Source organism: Hemibagrus wyckioides, linkage group LG22, assembly GCF_019097595.1.
Source record: "Hemibagrus wyckioides isolate EC202008001 linkage group LG22, SWU_Hwy_1.0, whole genome shotgun sequence".
NCBI classification, from domain to species: Eukaryota; Metazoa; Chordata; class Actinopteri; order Siluriformes; family Bagridae; genus Hemibagrus; species Hemibagrus wyckioides.
Genome location: NC_080731.1, coordinates 13,612,823 through 13,638,139, shown reverse-complemented (window position 1 = coordinate 13,638,139; position 25,317 = coordinate 13,612,823). Strand labels below are relative to the sequence as shown.

Genomic DNA, 25,317 nt, shown 5'->3' with positions numbered 1-25,317 from the left:
ATATTAATGACATACTGGTGAGGTTTTTTTTGGCATTGCTTGACATATATTAGCCACTTGCAGCTTGTATTAGAACAATAATTTCAATCTCCAGCAATCAACTCCTCTGTGATGGAGCTGATTAGAACCTTGCCCCTTAAAGTTGGACACCTGAACCAGGAAGTCTCTCTGTCTGGTTTATGGACAGCATAGTGGACACAATCCATATTGCCAGACATGTCTAAATCAATCATGCAGCAGTGACTGTGGCCAAAAAAATACCTAGAGAAAACAGAACAGGTTTCAGATATTAGAAATTAACACAGCTAACTAGAGTGGCAAAGTGGCACCCTCAAAAAAAACGTGTAATGGTCTTTGGCTAGACACCCAAACTGGCCTTGTGCAGGCCTTAAACCGGCAGTCACAGATGGCCCTGGCCAGCTTCCGTGCAACGTCTACTTATCCGTTGGTTTGGTCCACACCACTGAAGAGTCCTGTGTTGGCAGGACACTTTAAAACCAAAAACAATTTCAATTCAATTCATTTTATTTGTATTGTGCTTTTAACAGTGGACTCAACAAAGCTTTATATAAGTATAGAAACATGGAATAAAAATGATAAAATTTTGAATTTAGTTACTATTTATTATAAAACTTATCATTTACTATTCATCATTTAAAATTAAGTTACTATTTGTCATAAGGATACCACCTGAGACCAGCATTATCAGGGCTTAGGGCCTCAATTGGATGATTCAGTCAATCTACTTATTTCACATCCGATTTTGGAAGACAGATAGGTTTCTATCCCATTCTAGAAATACCAAGGAGTGACCCTGACATATAGTGAAGGTTTGGCAGAGTTGATTTAAAAGCGTCTAGTCAATTGAATCCAAGCAACTCCTGCTGCAGTCGCTAGGGTTGTTAACCACAGTAACACAGTTGTTGGAATTAAGGATAAGAAGTCTGTGACACAAGCCATACCTCCTTACAGCTGCATGGCTTTTCTCACCAAAGGGATCTATCTGGGGATGGTTTTTCACTGAAAAGAGATCACAGATTCCTCCCTCACTGGCTGGGGGCTGTGCAGTATATTACAGAGTCGTGTAGGAGGCATGTGGAGCCCCAGTGTGAAGAAAGAACACATCAACCGGTTTAAACTGATGGTGATCTATCTAGCCTGCAAAATCTTTTAATCAGTGCTACAGTGCTGCATACACCGCTTTGTACCATCCAGACAACATGATGGTACAAAGGTGCTCATGGCTCAGCTTGAAGCTTGTACATGTCCATGTAAAAATAAAGCTCATTAAGGATTTGAGAAGATTCATAGAAAACACTCTCCTTTGAGTAAAGCTGTTTATTGTTAAAGCTACACCAGGCTTCCAGGGTTGATGGATTGGAGCACCTGTTCACAGCCACATTCACATGTGGAAGATCATAGCCTGACAGATCTTTTTTTAGTGTAGAACATCTGTGTGACAATCTGTAAAAAGCTTTGGAAAGTTGCTTTGTTTGAATTCTGGAAAACAGGCAAAAAGTGTGACAAAAGTGAGTTTTTCTGCTAAGAAGATTTTAATAGTTCTAAGCATAGTTTATTCTAAGGAAGTATGTGTTTACTGAAAAAAAAAGTGGAAATGCTCTCATTTCTAACCTTGCTGATTGTGGATGTGATTGTGTGTGTGTTATAATAAATCAGATAAACTACTAAAAATACCACCCAACTATTGCCTCGCAACACAGAGCTTGATTACTGTCATTTGCCTGAGAGCACAGGTAGTGCTGAAGATGAAGAGAAGCATCGTTCAGCAGACAAGTTTACATCAGCGCATAGAGACGGACAGAAATTTAAGAATTTATTTTAAAATGCAGACCTAACATCTGTTTGAGATATGTGGAAAATATCATATATATATATGTATATATATACATTATTAGACATTATTATTATACATTATTATTATAAAGAATCGTATATTAGTTCAAGAAAGTAAAAAAAAAAACACCAATATGACAAAAATGTAAAAATATTTCCTATACGAAGGGATTTTCCAGGTCATCACACATTTCTTGATTCCATGATACACTTTATCAAGGCTCTGCACTGAAGTGTCATCAGAATCAGCTTACAGTGATCTCTGAAAATCTGTTCTTACAGCCTTTGGAGCTTAACAGTGACCCATCAGGTTAAGCCACTGTGGTACTGAACTCTGCGAAGCAGCATGCATAGCAGATGAAGGAGGTTATGGAGGGAAGCAGATCAGCATTCCCTAAACCATGCTAATTTCCTTTGAAACTTAATAGGGACATTTGGGAAATTTAAATGGCAGATCTGAATTATTCTGCTTTTTTCTAAGACAATTTATAGAATAGCTATCAGTTATTTACATCTGAATTTAATCCTAAATTTATTATTATAGGAAAAGGTAGTATCTTGTCTAAATAGTGTGTATAATAAACATTACCTTTAATCTACCCTTCTGTATCTTATGATCTTATGAGATTCACTTTTGCTGAAGGATTTCCAATAGTTAGGTAACTAAAAAAAAATGTACGTGTGATGTTATACAATCATGTGTCCATTCTCCTGTGAGGTGCCAGTAAGTATGGAGTCAACATATGCTAATGCAACACCTGCTTTATTACTTTTGTTTCTCTCTGCCACTTTGACATTTCATTTCTTGGTTTTCTCTTCCCTTTGTATACATGCTGCTTAAACTCTTCAAATGTTATTCTCATCCGGTCCGTGGCATCTGTGTAATTTACATCATGCATGTTTTATCAGTTTATTAGCAATTATAGTGCATTTTTAAATTTGATGACCATTCCAGTGTGATTTCAAATGTGACTTGACAACTAGATAGATAGATAGATAGATAGATAGATAGATAGATAGATAGACAGACAGACAGACAGACAGACAGACAGATAAATTAATTGGCTGATAGGTGCAGGATAAAATTTGTATCATCAAAGATCAGTGGGGGTCTGAGGTGTGTTTGAGGTTAAAGATTTTTTTCCTAGTCACCAGCCACTTCATATTTTCCACACCATTATTTCAAATTTATGCCAATAAAATATCAGAAAGACCTGTTCAGTTTACTCACATGACACTGACATGTAATAACACTTGTAAAATGTGCTTAAAGTAATTTAATGCATCATCATTACATATGTATTTGTTGGAAAATAAATATCTGGACAAAACACAGTCTAAAAACTTAGTCTTGATTTTTAATGAAACTCAACAGTTCCATTACCCTTTGTGCTTGGCTGATAAAATATAATTCTGTCTGTATTGTTTTCATGATTTATAAATTATATGTTGCTGCAATAATAGAGATGATGGTGTTTTGCTTAATTAACATCCACACTCTACAAAAGCCTTGGGGAAAATATTCTAACTGAACATCTGCCCCCTGCAGTTGTTAAGTAGATCTGTCACACCTCCTTAGACATAGTTCAACACATCACAGCCTTGTGAAACTCACTTGTCTCCTGTCATTACAACCAGCGACGAAAGGAACAAACTCAGGAACAGAAAATCAGAAGGAGACAGGAGCAATGGGGTGTGCTGAGCATGTGGAGAGCAAGCTCACTAAGGAGCTCCAGCTAACAGAGAAATTATAAGAACATTTGATAAGTAATCAACAGCTTCTATAACAGTGAGGCTGTAATGATCTAAAAACAATTATGTTTTGCTTTGGGACATAATTGTAATGTTGCTTATACAACATTACTAATTAGATATTATGGAAAGATTAGTGTTAGCAATTCAACAAACATGTTGGAGCACTGTTGTGGAAACAAGTTGTAGATTTAAATGATAAACTAGTCATGTTTATTGATTTTGCTATTTCTTGGGAAGAAATTTTTGAAACAATTAAGATTATTTGCTAAAAGAACAAGAGCATTTTAAGCTTGAAATTAAGCATTTTGTTATTTTATTTTATCTCAAAATAAAAATATTTACATTAACCTTTTTACTTGATATCATTTTTTGCACTGTAGGACTGAGTGTGCCAATCTTGTTGCTTTCAAAATGAGAGTATTGTGTGTGTGTGTGTGTGTGTGTCTGTTTCCTCCCTCATGTGCTGTTAGACCATAAGACAGGATATGCACCTACGGTGTGGATTATCTTGAGACGCACTCACTCTAAACTAAAAGCACTACAGAGAGCCGCACTACCATTACGTTTATCACTGACTTTAGAAAAGTGAGAAAAAATGGTTAATAATGATAAACATGATCAAAGTGATAATTGCCTCACAGAGTCAGTCTCTGCAGCATGTTCCACAGTGTGTGTGTGTGTGTGTGTATGGCTGGTTTAGTGTGGTGCTGTGCACCCCTATCAAAAGGATTATTCTCACTTGTGTAAGTGTTTGAGCGCTCAGTGCTGTGTGAAGAACTCTAGCTGCACACATGTCTCCCTGTTCACCTCTGCTGCATGGACTCACACTCTACTGCTGCTGGGCACTGCTGCCACTTTTTATAACACGAGGTGAGTTTTATACGTGGGTGTGTTTGTATGTCTCTTGCTTGACTCTTCCAGACAGGACCACTGATGAGACATGAGTAACATTTAGAAGACGTGAAGTGTTTGTGAGAGGTGTGCGTGTGTTTTTCCACTGGGTTAAACTCGATTCTTTCTATTTATGTGAAGTGTTCATTAATTACAGTTTATGCAAAGCACAATAGTTTTCAAATCATGACTACTGCTGTATTTACAATACATGTGGGTAAATTATAAATCAGACATATTTAAAAGAAATTGCATGCTCTCTGTTGTTTTGGAATTATTCTTGTCTATATATGCAAAAACAAGATAGACAGAAAGAAAGGGAAAGAAAAACCCCTTGAACAGCCATATTTTTTTGTGAAAAGTGTTGCATTGCCACAACATTCACATGGAGATGTTAATGTTTATACAAATTGTGTTAATGTTTATACAATACCAACACAGGAACTGTTGAATGCCCATTGGTTCACATTTCTGCTGCGCTCTCTTTAAAATGGATGTTTGAATTATATTCATCCATTCATTTATCTATAGGATCTGCTTTATCCTGGAGTTTATCCTAAGAATACTGGGAATAATCCTGGATGGCAGTCACTCACAGAGCATCATACACACATACATTCACACATTTCTTACCGACAACCAGGGACAATTTTAGAGCATCCAGTCCTACCAGCATTTTTGGGAGGTGGGAAGAAGCTGTAAAACCTGAGGGATGCCCAAAGAGAAGATGAAAAACACTGACAGTAATCTGAATTGGAACCAAGGACCTTGGACCTGTGCAGCAGAAACAGAACCCTCTAGACTGCAGTGCCTCCATGGTTAAATAAATATTACATGAGATCATTCATAGGGTTTGTGCCTTAAGTTCAGTTCAATAAATGCATTTCTATAACAACAAATATATTTTGGTTACGATATTAAGTTTTCCTACATGTAATGTTTTATGCTATTCTCATTCCACACTACATTACACACAAACACTAAAACATTAGCTAAACAGCCCCAGGTTAGGATTTGTTTTTGCACTGTGCATAGTGCAGATCTATCAACAACTGTGGCATGAGCATGGAAATGTGTGTTATAAGAACAAGGACTGAATTCAGTACATGCATTATTATCTATTAAAAACATTTCCCCATTCAGTTTAATCATCCTGCTTCCAGATGATGTTCTGTAATTGCCTAACATATGAAATGATTACGACCTGGACTCAAATTAGGTTTTCTAGGCAAATAAAATAAACAAAAAACAACTGCATATTTTGTGTGTTTTGTAGCTGATGCGCTGCAGTGTTATGCCTGTAACATCCAGGGCCAGAGATATGTGGATGTAGGGTGTTCCAGTCCTGAAGTCATCACCTGCTCCCATTTCCACAGAGGCTTTAAGCAGCGTTTCTGCATCAGAACAGAAAGCGGTAAGTTCTCACAGCTTTTACATGTCACAGGGCTTCATTTTATGAATGATAAAGATGGACTAATAGCTAATAAAAATGATTTACTTATTTTACTGATTATTAAAATCGCTATAGTAAAATTGGCAATGTTATTTATTTAAGAAAGAAGCTAGTTGTAAACCTCATAGATTTAACAATAAACAGAAAACATGTAAGTCTTACTTCATTTTCAGATATCAGCCAATTGTGTTCCATATAAAGGGTTTGTACATTACAGTAGAGTATATGAAGTATATTAAAGTTATAGTTGTTTTGTAGATCCATATTAAAATTCAATATCTGCAATACACATCTATCTAAAATCAGCCATAACATTATGACCACTGAGAGGTGAAGTGAATAACACTGATTATCTCCTCATCATAGCATCTGTTAGTGGGTGGGATATATTATGGAAAAAAGTGAACGTTTTTTCCTCAAAGTTGATGTGTTAGAAGCAGGAAAAATGGGCAAGCGTAAGGATTTGAGTGAGTTTGACAAGGGCCAATTTGTGATGGCTAGACGACTGGATCAGAGCATCTCCAAAACTGCAGCTCTTCTAGGGTGTTCCTGGTCTGCAGTGGTCAGTATCTATCAAAAGTGGTCCAAGGAAGGAACAGTGGTGTACCGGTGACAGGGTCATGGGTGGCCAAGGCTCACTGATGCACGCGGGGACTGAAGGCTGGACCGTGTGATCTGATCCAACAGACGAGTTACTGTTGCTGAAGAAGTTAATGCTGGTTCTGATAGAAAGGTGTCAGAATACACAGCGCATCACAGTTTGTTGTGTATGGGGCTGCATAGCCACAGATCAGTCAGGGTGACCACGCTCACCCCTGTGCACTGCCGAAAGCAACAACAATGGAAATGTGAGCATCAGAACTGGACCACAGAGCAATGGAAGAAGGTGGCCTGGTCTGATAAATTACATTTTCTTTTACATCATGTGGATGGCGGTGTGCATGTGCATCACTTACCTGGGGAACACATGGCACCAGGATGCACTATGGGAAGAAGGCAAGCTGGTGAAGGCAGTGTAACGCTTTGGGCAATGTTCTGCTGGGAAACCTTGGGTCCTGCCCTCCATGTGGATGTTACTTTGACGTGTATCACCTACCTAAGCATTGTTGCAGACCATGTACACGCTTTCATTGAAACGGTATTTCCTGATGGCTGTGGCCTCTTTCAGCAAGATAATGCACCGTGCCACAAAGCAAAAATGGTTCAGGAATGGTTTGATGAGCACAACAACCAGTTTGAGGTGTTGACCTGGCCTCCAAATTCCCCAGATCTCAGTCTCATCGAGAATCTGTGGGATGTGCTGGACAAACAAGTCCGATCCATGGAGGCCCCACCTCACAACTTGCAGGAATTAAAGGATCTGCTGCTAACATCTTGGTGCCAGATACCACAGCAACCCTTCAGGGATCTAGTGGAGTCCATGCCTCGACAAGTCAGCGCTGTTTTGGCAGCAACAGGAGGACCAACACAATATTAGGCAGGTGGTCATAATGTTATGCCTGATTGGTGTATCTATAGATCTCAAAATATATTACAGGTGACTTTAAGGTTTATCCACAAACAGCAGCCATTTTTTGTATTGTAAGAGTTAATTCTAATCTCATAATCTCCCAGTCTCTGAGAAACCATAGGTACGTGCTCATTTACTTTTTTTACTCTCATCGCCACACATCTTTTCTATTAGTTTCTCTGTAGTTGCTGATTAATACTTATTAAATAATGTGCCTTATGATGAATAACTGAATAATAAGCTGAGGGATTTTAAGGAGTTAATATTAACAGTAGCACAGACTAGTGAAATGCATAAACCTCCTGGATGAAATGCAAAAGTTAAGATGATTTTTTGCCTTGGATCAATTCCAGTCCACAGAGCACAAAATCCTGACTCCTCGATTCTTAGTCCAATGCTGCCTATGTGTAAGTGGCAGAGTAAGAAGCTTTACAGAAGGATAATCACTCCTCTGACTGCGCTGTGCTGATCACCAAGTTCCTCTTCACACTAATTAACCTGCATTAACCTCAATATCCACGCTCTAAACCACTTGTGCCCTGTGAATAGCAACACCTAGACCACACAATAATTTAGACATCAGGGTTACTTGCCAAAGCTCAATTAACATTATTTTTTACCATAGTGCTGTTGAGTTCTTGATTTTGATCAAGAACTTTTGGTCCAAAGGTGTTGATTAATTTCCTGTAACAGCAGCTCTGACAACTGTAATCAAATCATAGGATTATTTTATTTAATGTTATTATTTCTAATATTTCTAATATGTTATTGTTTTTTATCGCTCTTTCCCAGATGCTTGTAAGTTTAACTTTTCTAGTGGACACTCTACAATGTAACTATAAATAGTTAAAAAGTAGGGGAACATTCATTAATAAGTTCATTAATAGAAAATCTCTTGGGTTGCCTTTCGTGTATCATCAACTATAGACGCTCACTTCTGAGTAACCTAACACTAAGCTGTTAATTTGCTATTCTATCTATAAAGCATCTGAGCAAACAGTATACGTTCTGTATTCAGAGGACTGGACCACTATGCAGTGTCTAGTATCCTAATTGCTCTGTAGCTCTCTCTGGATCAACAGTGAGCACTAATCCTACACTTGGCATGTCTTATCCACTTTTCTCTGATGCCTCAGCGTCACTGCTTCAGCCAGTTCAGCGGCTGCAGTCCTCAGCAGACACAAAGCCTGCATGATGAACACCAGTTTTAGACATTCCGTGAAACATATTGTACATGCATTTGAATATTTGTATATTTCAGCTCTATAAACCAGTATGTTTTATGTTATTAAAAATGTTTCAAGAATTGTAACGTGAATGACTGAAAAAGTCTTTTACTATCATTACTATAAAGCAAAACAAAGCCATTGCATGAGATTCCTGGTTCCCTGTGCCTGTTTGTCCACAGTTGCTTTAGGAATGGTGCTCACCAGCGGATGTGCTACATCCCGTCACTGCCACACAGAGGAACTTCCAGGAGTGAAAATACACTGCTGTGACTCAGATCTGTGTAACTGTGCTCCCCGCCATCACAAATTGTTGTTATCATCGCACACACTTTACTTAATAATGGCTTCCTTTGCCACAGTGTGGCTCCAGCTTTGAAAAGCAAGAAAAAAAGAAATGTGGGAGCACGAAGAATGAAGAATGAAACCTGTGCTAAGATTTCAGATGGATTTTAACAGCATGGTAGGTTACAAAACTACTACTGTTGTGCCTGGTAAATGGACCAGACTCTCTGAATATAGACACTGTGGAAGGCCTACAGAATATCTATAGATCTCCTTTCAAGAAATGCTTTGCATTTCTTTTTGTTTCTTTTGATTTGATCTTTGAAGGCAAATTCATTTGGATGTAAATAATGATGCCCTCATATTCCCGTGCATGCATTCTGATGTTTATTTTAGTAAAGTGCTTTATACCCAATATGGATGTGGTCATATGTGGGCTTATTCTGACTGTCCAATCACCATCAGATTACAGTGTTATAGACATGTACAACACAATGTCATCTTGAACAAAACAAATCGAAACAAATCACTAAAACTGCTGAAAGTACACAGACAGTAAAAATTTAAATCTGAGAAACTGAATTTATTTCCACTTTAATGACCAAAAAAGCCGTTTAAGAGGCCAGGCTGCCGTGATTACCATTATTTTCAGCTAATTATGAATTATGGGCTGCATTAAAAATGCCATCTTGTTTTCATACCATTGCCACATGAACCTGTTTATTACTGAATAATATGTGGCCTATTTATGTTTATAGCTAGAATATTGTTTGTATCAAGTCATTACATTCTAATGAGTGCTTATTTTAATTCCTGTCAGTTCATGTAACCTGCACTTATTGGAAAGTGTTAACTTGGTGTAATACCTGTATTCAGCATTGCATCTACTCCAGTTTAATGCCACCTGACTATATATGTAAAATTGTGAACAGTGTGACATACTTAAAGCTGATTGGGATTTACAAATCTACAAATTTACAAAAGATTTACAAATTTACAAATTTACAAAAGGTACAAAAAGTACCTTTTGTACTTTCTGGATTTTGAAGTAATGACCCAGAAGAGTGTTTTGGCCCTAAAGGACCGGAGCCTGCTCTAAACGAAGTAGCCAGAAGATGTCAGTATTCCTTGCTGACTTCCAGATACCAGCCAAGATGGTCCTATAATTATTTCACTGTGTCTGACTGCTTTAACCAATTTGTCCTTGATCATCCTAACTATTTAACTAGCAATCATTCAAATCTATGTTTATTTACACGTGTACCCTGGCATTCCTTTAAATCACAAGCCAAGGATTAACAAATATTTTGAAAGAAATAGAGAGTTCTTAAGAGAAAGGCATTGCTTTGTTTTGATTTGTTTAGGCCAGTCCATGAGGAAAGGGGAGATGGAGAGAGACTTTTCTTTCATAGAGAACTGGCGACATGGAGAGGCCCCTCTAAATCCATCCCTCATCCTTTTTATGACAGGTTGCTTGTTTTATCTTTTGATTTCTCCTCATGATTCACACAGAAATGAGGTGAGAAAAATGTGCTGAGAGAGCACTTTGACAAGGTTGCGAGAAGGCATACGAAATAAGAAGGGAAACATACTTTTTTGGCAAACCTTCAAAGCACATGCACATGGTACTGCTTATGTGGATTTGAGTTTTATGGAGCAGGAGCCTTCAGCAGGATCATTCATTAATTATGTAGGACTACATTTTTTTTATTAAAAGAAACAAAAGAACCCCATAATAGAATTAAAATAAAGAGAAATAATTCATGAAGGATTTCATAGTGGGGGAAATTTTGATAAATGCAAAGACAATGCAGATACAGGAAATCTGGTAGACTGCTTTTGCTTTTGAAATGCCATAAAGTTACACAAGTTTGAACTAACCTTTTTAATGTCACCATTGCCTAAACTTACTTTTACTTTCAAATGTTAGTGTACTTTTACTTTTTCTTTTACTTTTACATTTACTGGACCCTATGATACTGACATTTCTGGTCTCAAGTCAATTCTGAGTCTTGGTTCATGCAACTAAAAAATGTATTTAAAAAGTAGACTTATTTTCTGTAAAAATAGTTATTGTGGAGAAATTAGTTACTGCAGTAGTAGTCCAGCAACTGTTTCTAAAAAAAGTCAAATATGCCTCTACACTTGTAAAATATAGTGAAAAACATGCCGCTACACTTGTATGCAAATGCAGAGGATTGAACAGAAATTATATTTTTAATATTTCATTCATTTACTGACTGGTGCTCATTCCACTCTAGTGAAATTGTCCCTTTCCATTTCCACTTTCTAGTCTAGTGATATGTGTTAAGATTAGCCAAAGACAAAGATTATTTAGAAAACACACAGTATACTAGGACACAACTTCAATTCTTTGATAAATAACTGTAAATATGAAGATGGATCCCTGCACATTTCTAGCAGACCTACATTAAAGCAAATGCTTATAGAAGTAGGAATTGTGTTCAGGTGCATGCACATTTGTGTGTGTGTGTGTGTGTGTGTGTGTGCAGTCAAATGGTTCACTCCAACATACTGAGGTGAGACTGTTCCTTTCACTCTAACACAAAGATGATGGAGACACACTGCGAGGCAGCTGGTTTAATGCTGTCTAAGATGGTGGGAGCTAATCAGCTCCCCAGGGCACACATACACACACACACAGACACACACACACACATACACACACACAGACACACACACACACACACAGACACACACACACAGTGACACGCTGTCAGAAGCATCAGTCTTTGAATATGAAAGGAAAGAATGTTCATTAAATTTTCAGAGCCGATTTCAGCTTTTGCTTGCTAGATGGTTTTGTACAGTTTGTAACCTTTTTCGGGCATGATTTAGTTTCTTGCTTTAACATCGTAACAGTTTGGTAATATCATTTGTATTGTCCACTCACAGGAGCTCGAGTTAATGCATGAGTTAGTGTAGGTGATTCATCAACTGTAAGACAGACTCTATTAAAACTTTGAAACTTTGAACTTTCAAGCACACATGTAATGGTTGTTCTTAACATTTCTGTCACCAAAGGCCCCTATATGTATACCATTATAGATGAGGTCCTATATGTATATATGAAATCACGGTATCATGTTTCTTTTAATGTTGAGAATGAGTGTTGTCTTTTTTTTTTAACCACTTCATTAATCTTTTATGTATACTCTCCCCAAACATACTTTTCAGATGGTATTTTATTCCCTTCTGAGTCTGCTCTTGGGTTCCTGTCAGCACATACCTCACTGCTTAGTCATATGATTTAGTGACTGAATACACACTTCTTTACAAGTTGCATTTCAGAGAGACTGTTAAAAGAACAGATTAAGCAGAAATCAGGCGGCGATTCCAGTATTGTAATTCTGATCCGTGTATTGTGTTTCCCCATTCAGTACAGAGGCTCCTTTAAATGAGGCCTGCATTCCATAAACCCATTATCACACATGACTGCACCAGCCACAGTGTGGTGTGTGTGTGTGTGTATGTGTGTGTGTGTGTGTGTGGAGCGTTCAGCACATACAGCATCAAAAACAAAAACAAAAAAAACAAGCAAGTGTGTAATATGAGCAATTAAAAAAAAAAAAAGGTCAAAGTCAGTCAGTCATTAATGTCATCAGTCACCTTTGCTATTTGTATGTCACTGTGAGTAATGTGTAATGCATCATTGATATTATAAGCCACTGACTGTGGTGACAGAAAACCATATGATCATATGTGTGCCTTTGCTTTTTTTGTCAGAATTTTAGATTTATTTTTGAACTGAAATTGGGCAATCTTGAATGATTTGGGTGTGTATCTTCAACCGCTGGGCTCGCTAGTTCCAAAATATTAGATTAAAGATGTGATTAAAGATGTCATTAGAGCCCAATGTACTGCTAATATGGGGCAATAAAATAATTATAGAGAAAAAAAATTTGTTTTCTTGTTTTCCTCTTTTAAAGTGAACAATGTTCACCAAAGATTAAATCATAAAAAGAGAATTTGTTTCTATTGCACATATGCTCTCTCACACACACGCAAAAAGAAACCTTTTATACTGATAAACTTCTGGATCCAACTCAGTGCCTGTCACCAACCACCATACCCTCTATTCCATCTCTGAAATATACATATAGCCTGTAACAAGATTTCAGAAAAATGAGTCTTGTACTATTACACTAGTCCTTTTCTCTCAATTTACATACACGGTGTACAAGCTAACTCTCTAAGAGAAACGTCTATGAAATGTAGAAAAAAAAGAGAGAAGGGGGGAGGGCAGAAAATAAAAGAAAAAGAAAATAAGAAAACCATTTAGTCATTAATGAGATGTATGTAATGTAGAAGAAAGTATAGGATATGATATGCATGTGTGCACATATCTAATATATACAGTATATGTGTATATATTTCAGAATGTGACGGTGTGGAAGGTGACACTTTACTTCAAATAGAAATGAAGATTTACATCAAAATGGAAAATACAATGTACTGGGTTGCAGGGTTAAGAAAAAAAGAGAGGTCAGGTTGCACAACACATCAGATTTTTCTAATACTACATTTAGAAATATCCCATCTACAGATCAGATTCCCTATCAAAATATTTTTAACTTCTGGATAACTTCTGGTTTTCAGTTGACCAAAATACAGAACATATTAGAATTCTAGCACATGGGACAGAAAAATGAATAATATATATTTTAAAATAATACCTTGTAGACTTCAGTATTTTGTAGTTGAACAATTCAACTTTTAGAATAAATCATAGCTATTAACTGACTTGACTTGGAAAATCAAACTGATTTTCAAGATGATTTATATTATAATAATTTACAACTCTATTTCAAATGTTATATTTTTATAACTGAGGATTTGCACCGTTATTTCTATTTTCTTCTACAGTCTCTGTATGCGAGCATCACTGACGCTTCCAGTGAGCCTGTTATCCATCTCTGCACGCTTCCCAGGAAACCTCAAAGACATGCTTAAACTGAGACACTGGCTTGGCGAGCCTGAATGATAAGGCCATTAATCTACTATTGTATAATTCTTTTATGATGACAAATGATCTAAGCTTGTGTTGCACCAAAAACTAGAGCTTTTCAGAACGCACCACATTGGACATGGAGCTGAAGTGGGTCCTAAGATTAGCAAGTCTAGACATCCTACTCTGACTGAAGCTGGTTTTGTCTTCTGTTTTGTATTAAGTTTGAATTAAGCCTGGGGCTGTTGATGCAGGAAGTCATTAGGAGGATAGAAGGAGGAAGTTATATGGGATCATGGATAACGTCTGGTTCCTGTAATATACACACTTCTGTGAAAGAGAGCTGCTGAGAGATTCTGAAGTGATGCATGAGGAATGGCATTCAGTAGTGCCATTCACAAGCCTTGACACAAGCCAACAGCGGGACTTGACAACATCCTGTCACATGAAAAATGGGCATAGTGTCCATTTCCCCATGAAAACACCCTGCAAAAAAACTAACTTAATACTTACATTATTATCATAATCATATGGGCACTGAACAAAATATATAACAGATTAACATAAGTAGAGTAAGTTATGCTTAGAAGGTTAGGAGTAGTAGCCATGGTTTACAGTTACTGCTCTTTTTCAATCACATCTTGCTTCTTAGTTTGAATTGTTCAAGTTCTGATTATATAAAACACCTGACTGTAGGTTGCTTTTCATAACAGACAAGGTTGTTTTCTCTGACCCTGACTCATCTTACCTCAATATGTATATTAATATTAATGTCATATAATATTCATTACATTAATATCAGGTTAAAATTCATCAGAAAGTTGTGTCACACAGCAGCCGACAAACATGGCTGCCTCCAGACTACACTTCCAATAGCACACACTTCACCTTCTCAGTCAACCGAAGTCTAGCCTTGCAGACCTGTCCAGTATCACCACCGGCACTATATATTGGACTCACATACATACAAACACACACATTGCAAAGTAAACCCTCAGTGTACATGTACCAAACTTTTATTTGAGCCTGTTCTGTTCCCTGCTTCTCTGTGTTGTGGATAGTTCATACAGTTGTTTGCTGATCTCCTGACTTCTGCCTGATCACTGTTTACGTCTCCTGACTGCTTTGAAGAAGGCTTTAGACTCCGTCCAACTGACACCCACACACACCCACACACACACACACACACACACACAATAAATTGCCCTTTTCACCTGCACTGAATTGCCTTAAAATGTTGGTTCATTTACAGTACTGTCATTATAGCAGTATGCCTTATTACTCTCTTTTACTTCTTTTCTTTTTCTGTCTGGCTCTGCTACGTTCTTTATAAACACAGCCAAATGACTTTAGACTGCTTTTGCCTTTGATCCAGTCATATGAATGGGAGATGAGATCAGATTTTTTTTTTTTTCACCTAGAAACAGGAATATGAGTCTTATGACTTAGAAATGCCATGGATTATTTCCCTACATGCTTTGAGAACAAATAGTAATGTTATTATAATTATAGCTGCTTTAGCTGTTGTGTGAAGTACCAGGCACCATGCATTACCAAAATAAATATGCCATATAATGAGGGATTTGTACAGGAAATCCAAGCTCTAACAAGCTCCACATTGGTGGTGGTGGTGGTGTGTGTGTGTGTGTGTGTGTGAAAGAGAGAGAGAGAGAGAGAGCGAGAGAGAGAGAGAGAGAGAGAGAGAGAGAGAGAGAGAGAGAGAGAGAGGAGAATAAAAGAGAGCAGTGTAGGAATTTAATCAAATGAGAAATTAAGTTATTAATCCATTAAGTAATTATCACATTGAAGTGCTAATGGTTACCGTTTTAATATTTTAATCTAGAGTACAACACAATCCACTCAACTTAATCACAGCATAAAGATTTTTATTATTACATTTCCAATGTGCCAATTTTGGACCACCTTTAACACAGATTTTTGAAAGCACTCCTTGGGCTGGATTATATCACAAGAGAATACACATCATGCTTTACACACATCACGGACAGATCCGGATCACATCACAGTGGAAGCTCTTACCAAAGTGCCAAATCTTGTGAGTGGACAGTCTGGGTAAATTTGGTGCATGATTGGGAAGTGAAAGTGCTGCAATCAGCAACATGTTCATGTGCAAGCCAGCAGGGAAAAGGTCACTGCTACTCCCATGACATGTTACTTCATCCACCTCTGTAATTATACTTCATCTTTATTTATAGATATTTGATGCAGCATGGCAGTGAGTCGAAAATGTAACAGGACTGGAAAATAATACGAGTTCCTTCTGCTTTCCTTTTTTGTTTCACAATATGTGCTGGTCAGTTTGGATTAATTTGGGAGAAAGGAAATATACCCTATTACACATGTACAGTGTTAGATGTCAGTAATATTGAGAGGTAATTTTAGAAGAAGATACAATTCATTGCTATTTTTTTTACATTGTAGAGGCTGCATTGAAAATGTTAAACACTGCTTTGTACACATTATTAAAGAGTGTATAATCTAATGTTATGTAGTTTTCAAGGTCCTGTAATATCTTTTTTTTGCTCTCTATTTAAAACTTGTACAGTGCTTTATTAACTAGTACAATGTGTCATTACAGCAAACAAGCATTACAGTTAGGAAAGCTGTAAACATAAACTACTGTTAATAACACCTGCTAACATTCAGTTTGAAATATACAAGGCAATTATTTACAGTGTACCATATCTGTGGTTGTGAAAGGAATATAACACCAGTAACACAGGAAAATGTAAAATATCATCACAAATTCCTTTTGTCAATATCAGGAAGGAGAGTCGGTCAAAATAAAATGGATTTACTAAAGAAATGAGAACAAGACACAAATTTAATTAGCAAAGCAAAACATGCTTGGCATTCCCATGTGTAAGTAAAATAATCCCAGCATGCAGAGTGGATCGTCTAGTTTTTCTCTGTAGGCCATTAAACGACAGCTTGCCATATGGCAGAAGAAAACAACTGAGAAGATGATCAAACCTTGGGGAATAATAATAAAAGACACAGGCAAATGACACCATGCTCTGATACTATAAACTATTCATAAATAGTTGCTAATATTTCTAATATATGTAGACAGAAGTGAGTGCTACTGTTCATGCATTTTGAAATAAAGTAATAAAGAAATAAAGTTTTTTTTTTTTATTTGTTTGTTTTTTTTTATATAACTTTCATGATAGCAGTAAGACAGATTGAGATAAAATCATCTCAGTGTGGGAAAAACAAATGTCATTGACATTGCAGCTGCAGTATTTTTCAGTGTTTAGAGGTGACTTTGTTCTTCATCCCTCGGGATCTGTGTCAAAGCCACAAGGTCTGTGTATGTCTGATCATTTGTCAAAAGGAGAAAAGTCATATGGCCACAAAAAAATAAATAAATAAATAAAACGAGGGAGAGAGACATAGAATTCAATTCACCCTCCTTAGTGACACGATAGTTTATCACTAGAACAATTCACAGAGGTCACTGGAGAATGTGTCAGTAGGGCATCTCGGTTTATTCTCACTCCTTTAATTTCACCACAGTCTGCCTACATGCTGCAAGACACATGAAAAATACCAAACAACAACAATATATAGCATTATTGTGAATAAAGGATTTTTTTCTTTTCTTCCTTTCCTTTTTTTTAGAACACATTTGATATCTTTGCGGCTTTAGAAAACGGTCTTAAATGCTTAGACAGCTGAAGTGAAATATATACGACAGAAGAACTTGAAATTCAATAGGAAGATCTGATGTTGTTTGTCCTTCATAAATCCCACTGGTGAGGAATGAAGGAGAGGCATTTAAATATTTCACATTCCTCTGCTTAGACTTTCATCTCGATTATCTCCTACCTATTTTGACAATTCCTGGTTATACTTTGGCATAATGTTTCAGCAGATGGCTTCTTCATCTGTTTACACGAGGCAAATATTTATTTCCTAAGCACGCACAGCTATAGTAACAGAATTTATCAGTCATTTCTCTAGGATTTTCTGTGCTTTTGGATCTTGGTTATAAAAACACTTCAGCGTTTCATGAACCATTTTACAGTCTGTAAAGATCTTATTTTGTCATGACCATACTACTTTTATCAGATTTCAAATTCACATTTTATTGGTCAAATACAAAATCATACACAGTTCGACATGTAGTGAAATGCTTATTTCGACTGTCCTTGTTCCAAGAGAAAGAAGAATCAAATAAATTTAAGTGAATAGACATAAAAATTTAGGGAATAGATAAATAGGATTTAAAGAAAAATAGAAATATAAAAACTAACAAGTAATAGAAATATAAAAAAAAAAAAAGATAAATTAGCGAAAAAACAATGAGATGTAGGATATTGGATATGCATATATAAATACATTATATAAAGACATATATGAATATCCAGTTTAATAGTAAATGTAAACGGTAAAGTGCAAAACAAAGTGTGACCTGTGCAGAGTACTGCAGTTATGTGTGTGCAACAATCTGCTGAGGTATCTGCTAGAATGTGATGTTTGTGGAAGTCCAGAGAAAAGGTCCAGAAAGTCCAGGTCTAGGTATAAGAAAGTCCAGGTCTAGGTATAAGAAAGTCTAGGTCTAGGTATAAGAAAGTCGAGGTAAGCAGCCGCTTACGGCCCCGAATTAGGGGGCCCCGACCAATACCAAGAAGCCTATATAAATCATATAGTACTTATTACTTTTCTATACTGTATGGTCTGTCTATAACCATTAAGATTTTAACATTATGATTCATGAATCGTGGAACGTTCCTATCGTACTGCACACGTGCGAGATTCCCATACCTGGAATTGCTTAGGGCCCCCAAATCACTAAGTCCGCCCCTGGGTATAAGAAAGTCTAGGTTTTGGTATATCCCTTTTATCACTGAATTAGTTAAATGAGAGATCATCAGTATGTTTTTATCTAGTGAGACTGGTTATGAGAGTGGGTCTGGGATTTGTTTTATTTTGTTACAGTGGGGGAAATCATTACAGATTACAATACAATCATTACAATAAATTTTATATGATAATTGAGTTCTTGTAGTGTTTAAACTGACAAGGTTTAAATCAAGCTACAGTAAGTTAGCCTACAAATAATGTTAAGTTGGACTTGTTGGTGGAAAGTTCAGGAGCCAAAACATTGTTTGCATTTACACTTGGGAAATAGTTTCACTCTAAACCCATGAGGTGAAGTGGCACAAGCTCTCACTAACTACAGTGTAAAGTTGCAGCAAGCGTCACCGCCGTGGTCTGAATTATTTCTGTTGATTTGTATGAAAGGACATAGTGAAGGAAGCAGGAGAAGGTAACGAAGCTACAGGAGGCTCGTGGCTTTCTGACCGCAGCGCTCCTGAGAAATGACCCGGCTCTGACCCACGCGCCGGTGAAGTTCGCCTCACTCTGCTCGCGCTTCAAACTATTACAAAATGGCAGAATCTCAGCAAAGGGGCCCGCTGAAGGAGTCTGCGACGTACAACACACATAGGGCTGACACGACTCGGGGGCTCGTGGCTGTTTATCCTATTTTTATTTATTTATTTATTTATTTATTTATTTATTTATTTATTTAGATAAATAGGTTTAACAGTGAACAAAAACGTTCTCATTTCAACCAGATGCATGTATTTTATATATATATATAAATATATTTTATATATTTAGATAGACAGATTTTTTCATATAGGTTGCTAGTGCCTGCAATCGTACTTACTGAATGACCAGATATGTATGACTAGTGTATAGATTAAAGAATTAAACAAATAAATAGGGAAAAGATTTGAAACATGTTGGCCAGCTGTTTATAGTACAGCTTTACATTAGAAGAAAATCTTTTTCAGTTTGTTAGTAGAGTGCATTTAGTCTGTATCATTTACCTAAAAAATTCCCATGTAGCGCATCCTTAAAGTATTATTTATTTACTACTTAAAAAGCTAATTAAAGCATGACCCTTATGTATATATATACATAAGGTATATAGTATATATATATTTATATAAGAATATATAACCCTTATATAGTGCAGTATATCTTTAATTGATTATATATATATATATATATATATATATATATATATATATATATATATATATATATATATATAAATTATAATATATAATAATAAATATTATAATAATAATAAAATAATTAATTAAAATAATTAAAATAATTATTATAATAATTTTATAATAATAAAATCAATTAAAGATATACTGCACTCCCATTACCCTGTAACAGATGAACACAAAATATTCTGAAGATATAATCTTGATTGTACCCCACCCCAGTGACATGGAAACGTGCAGCTCTGAACATGTTTTCCTCAGTGTGACACAGGCACCATCACACAGGGCTACACAAAGCATATAAGAAACATGTTATTACACACAGATTGTATTTTTATCGATCTGTAATTAAATCAAAGCAAAGACAAAAATAAACTGTAATGTGAAAAGGGAACTGCTTTATAATATTTAAACATTTAATCAAATTGCTATTAGAATTATCCAGTATTTTTAGTGAGATGTCTTATTTATGCCAGTCAGATTGTTTTGTTCGTACTTTGTCTACTTAAAAACGGCTCATTCACACCACACCACAGACTTGGCCACAGTATTGTAGAGCCAGGTGGTTTTCTACACACTCATTCCATATGGTGCCCTTTGGTTTGCTCCACTCGCTACTCCCTTTCTCTCACACACACTGACTCTCACTCATTCTCTCTTCGTAATGATGATTGCGTTGACATTCAGAAAAGAGGCTGACTGCTGACAGCTCTTTGAGCAGAAAAAGACTGTTGTTTTGAATGCAGAATGTGTGAGTAAGGGACTGTGAAAGAGAGAGAGAGAGAGAGAGAGAGAGAGAGAGAGAGAGAGAGCAACATTAATGAAAAGCAGATGTGCCAGCAAGAGTTTGAGCTCAGGGCCAGGCCCTCTGGTTGTGTGTGTGTGTGTGTGTTTTAGCATTTGCATCCCTCTCATCTCCTAACCGCTGGTTGCTGTGCGTCTCTCAGCGTCTGATCGAGCAGTGCAGGGTGCATTGAGCCCAGGGAGTTCACAGCGAGTTGACCATCTGGAAGAGCTGGTGGAGATACAAACAGTGAGTGTGTGTGCCAGCTATCTGAGGCTGTGGAGAAGTCAGCCACACTACAGTCTGACATACAATTATTCTTCTCTACTTCACTGTATAAACATATGGACAAAAATACTGACAAAATAATTTATAATACGCTAAGCATTTTTTTGCATTTTATGTGCAAACTGTTTATATATAGTACAATTAAGGTAATAAAGTGGAAATACACTCATCCCACATATACACCTACATGACACAGTGTCAGTCACTGCTGTGCTGAACATGGCCAAATCACATTAGATGTTCTGTTTCGAAAGATGAAATGGGGATTTGGGGGCAGAGCAACAGATGGGCTCCAGTCAGTAACTGTATACCTACATAGTGACCTACATCTAAGGGTATCTTAAATGTATTAGTAGCATAATGGGGAAAATAGGGCATACTGTGAGATTTAACACACGGTGTGTCTTTAACACAGCATGATAGACTTGCAGACTTGGGGATCAGTCACTGATGTTAAATTCAGATGCAGTCTTTAATTTTAAGTCATCAATTTTTTGGGTCTCATCAAAACTTAAAAAGAAACAAAAGAATATTCTCTCTCTCTCTCTCTCTCTCTCTCTCTCTCTGTGTGTGTGTGTGTGTGTCCAGTGGAAAACTGGTTTAATGAGCTGTGCACTGGGGGGCATTCCCTTGTTTCCTTGAAGTAGAAGGAAGTGTGGAGATTTATGACGTGGCTGATTGCCCGTCTCTTTCCTCCACGGTGGCTGACCAGCAGAAAGGAAGAGAGAGAGAGAGTGAGACGTACTAAATCACAGTCAGTGAGCTGCTGCACTTGGTGTTGATCCCTGAGAGATCAATCAGAAAGTCATATCTCAATTTGTCTATATGACACTCTGCCCTGCAGCCAAGGCTGTGTTCCTCTTTATCACCTGCCGGACACTTGGCTTTGATGGAAGCCTGACACGCTGCGTTTGATCACACCGTCACAAAGATTAAAGTTAGGCGAGTCTGTGTGAGAGTTTGACCTCGTGACGTATTAAAAAGCATTAAAAATCACATTCTGACAAGAAAAGCAATTACATGATTAGTCCACAATTGCAAACTTCAGGGCAGCGGTGATATGTGACCTCTTTTCCTCCATACTTCAGCTATATTTTTCAGTTAAAGTTGCTATGTTACTGACAAAATAGTGATAGGTAAAGTAGTTAAGGTTTACATGAGCCATGTTGTTTTGCAAATTTACATTTATTTTTTTTTTTATCATATCACTCTGACTAATCCTCACCTATCTACCGGCTATCAGAGGATTATCAAAGGTCAAAGTCAATACAAGACTGCTTCTCTGCGTGCTCCATTTATCTCTCTTTCTCTCACCTCACACATACCCCCCACAGTGTAGGAGTTAACAGAAGACGCTGACCTCTGGGCCACTTGCAGTTCCTGATCCACAATGAGGAATGTGAACCTAAGACCTCAACTGACTAAACTCAGCTTTCATAGCATGTGTGGAGGACCACAGTATAATGCCTGGCTCTAAGGTTCTGAGTGTAAACTTGTTTACATTTCACGGTCAGACCTTAAATAACAGAATAAATATAACTGATTGCAACAAATTTTAATAAACATTTAAACATTTAATAAACATCTACATTTGACATAGACTGCTCAACTGTGATTTGAGATTGCATTAAGCAAGTAGCAGGAATCAGCAGGAGCCTCTTGCCTGTAGGTGAGGGGATTTAATCTGAGCAGGGCTTGCCGTCATTAGTGCCGATGCTTCTCCTCAGAAGATGCTTTTTGAAAAAGTGAGGCTGGGCTACAAGCCTTACAGGCTGTTGTTATAACCTCTGACTCTCCCCTCATTTTTTTTCCCTGCCTGTGCCTGAGTTAATGTGCTGCTCGATGTTACAGAGACCTAAATGATCTATACATTCCCTTCACAATTTTCCCGCTGGCATCACAGTTTTAGTTTCCACTTACCACTGGGTTTTGTTAAAGAACTATTATTTGGGAAGGAAGATTTCCAATCTATGAGATTTTATGCAAAAGGAGTTTAGTAGCATTTAGTAAAGAAGACTCCAGTGTCAAAGCTTAATTACAGTGTTACAGTTGCTGTGATATGAGGAGACGTATGGGACATGGAGATATGGAAAAATCCTAATACATTGACAATTAATACTAAATAAACATAAATCGTAAATAATATAAACTCTGTATAATGTCAATTCCAGATCACATCACCCCACCTTCGAACCTCTTTTTAAAATTCACAAAAAGAAAACTCTGTTTTTATGCAGAATAATTGTATGGGATGGAACAATGATTACCAGTAATGTAGTAAAGACCATTTGTTGCTGCACGTCTCACAGCATGGGAAAAAAACTATAGTGGAAATATTTAAGTGAATAATTCATTTCACTTCAATTCAATTCAATTTATTTGTATAGCGCTTTTAACAATGGACATTGTCTCAATTCATTGTCTCTGAATAGACAGCACAGAGAGTTTTTATCAACTGTCTTTCTTAAAACAGAAAACATAAGCAGAAGGATAGAGAAAAAAAAATTGAGAAGAAACTTTCTTTGTTCTAAAAAATATCATGAAATCCACTGGAAAACTATAACAAATAATTTCATATGATCAGTGGTTAATGTGTGCACCGATGTCTTTGGATATTGACTTCATATTTCATTATTAAAAAATTATAATTATAGGGACTTTCTGTTGTCTCACCTTCATCAACATGACATTTTTTTTCTATAAAGCAAACCAAAACATTGTGCCTTTACTTTATGTATTTTATTGCAAGAAATAAATCTGATAGAGATGAGACTTGGGAAGCAAACTATACAAACCCTTTTTTCAAGTTTCACATTATCGATTATATTGCATGCATAATAAGCTGCAGATACAGTCATAGATTATACATTCTCACAATGTCTAATCTACAAGGAGAATGTACAAGGAGAGGGCAAGAGAATCCTGCCCTAATTACACAAAGATATTACAGGGTTATTAATGAGATAATGGCAGCTTGAATGAAATTAATTGCTCCTCTGAGTTTTATAGTGCACACATTATTAAGGATCTCATGTAGCGGTGTGAGGAGCGCATGTGGCAGAGCATAAAATAGTATATCTTGAATTGAGACATAGCTTGAGGCTCATTGGTATTCTGCTATGATAAAGTGGGTTTCTTCACCATTTTCTCCTCTGTGTCTCTGTCTCTCTTCCTGTCACTCTCTCTCCACTACAATCTCTTTTATTCTTTCTCTTGCTGTACTCTGTCTATCTGTACATGCATGTATGCCAGGAAGAGTAAGCAAAGATAAACAGATGACTCTATCATGTGTAATCATAAAAGTAGAATAATAACACATGTCTAATTGTCCAATACTGGTTATGAAATAAAAGGCTACTTCATGGATTTCATCATTTTTTCATCACTGAATTGTTAAATAGCCCTCATTTGTTTACTCAATAACTACTAATAATAAAACTCAAATGAGAGACTCAAATGTCAGAATACAACAGTTTCCCATATACTTTCTGGCACAGCGATAGAGAAGGAGTGAGAGAGAGAGAGAGAGAGAGAGAGAGAGAGAGAGAATTTGCTATTTCTGTAATATTGAAAATAATAGCACAACACTGATTGTACCAGTAAAAATGATTATATGTTTTCCTTAAAAAGCAAAATGTGCCCCTGGCAGTATGTTGCTGTCAAATAAGGTGAAATAAGTATCGTGGAGCATGTAGCTAATCAGTGGGAGAAAAAATTAAGCAATAACAAGAGTGCAGTTATATTGAATATCAACAACAGTTCTATAACTAAGAAATTTTATTTATTTTTGCTCCTTCAATAGCAATAGATAGATAGATAGATAGATAGATAGATAGATAGATAGATAGATAGATAGATAGATGTGTGTGTGTGTGTGTGAGCTCAAAACTGTAAACATCATAAAACTGCTATGAACTTCCTTTCCTATTTTTATAATGCATTAAAAAAAAAATCTGTAACATGTTTAAATCACTATGGTCTTTTGTTTATTTTTTGCTATTATCAGTCTGCCCCATGCTTAGACACCCTCCTTAACAAAACAATGAGAAGCTATCAGTGATCTTTTCGCGGCTTTAATGACCTAATGTGTTTACTTTCTTACTTAACTGAATTGACTCATTGTCAGTGGATTCAGCCCAACTGTAGGATTTGCTCGGCGTCACTGTGCCTGCGCTGATTGCTCTCGGAGTCCCCCCTGAGAGGGGCCCCAATGTGAGCAACAGAGCAGAGCTGCGAGCCGCGCGCGCCG

The 25,317-nt window shown here is 36.8% G+C and overlaps 1 protein-coding gene across 1 annotated transcript; it reads left to right on the top strand.

Annotated features, from left to right (window-relative positions):
- Positions 1 to 4,342: 4,342 nt before the first annotated feature.
- LOC131343691 (uncharacterized) lies at positions 4,343 to 10,042 on the top strand. The gene is made up of 3 exons (XM_058375545.1): positions 4,343 to 4,479; positions 5,777 to 5,914; positions 8,872 to 10,042. Exons 1-3 carry the CDS (start codon positions 4,401 to 4,403, stop codon positions 9,066 to 9,068), a joined length of 414 nt encoding a protein of 137 aa, XP_058231528.1. The 5' UTR covers positions 4,343 to 4,400; the 3' UTR covers positions 9,069 to 10,042.
- The last annotated feature ends 15,275 nt before the right edge of the window (positions 10,043 to 25,317 follow it).

What these genes read in the sequence shown, in the direction of transcription:
- LOC131343691 (XM_058375545.1), top strand. Translation starts at nt 4,401, where the DNA reads ATGTCTCCCTGTTCACCTCTGCTGCATGGACTCACACTCTACTGCTGC. An exon ending in GCCACTTTTTATAACACGAG is followed by an intron (nt 4,480 to 5,776) that starts GTGAGTTTTATA and finishes TGTGTTTTGTAG; the next exon opens with CTGATGCGCTGCAGTGTTAT. An exon ending in CTGCATCAGAACAGAAAGCG is followed by an intron (nt 5,915 to 8,871) that starts GTAAGTTCTCAC and finishes GTTTGTCCACAG; the next exon opens with TTGCTTTAGGAATGGTGCTC.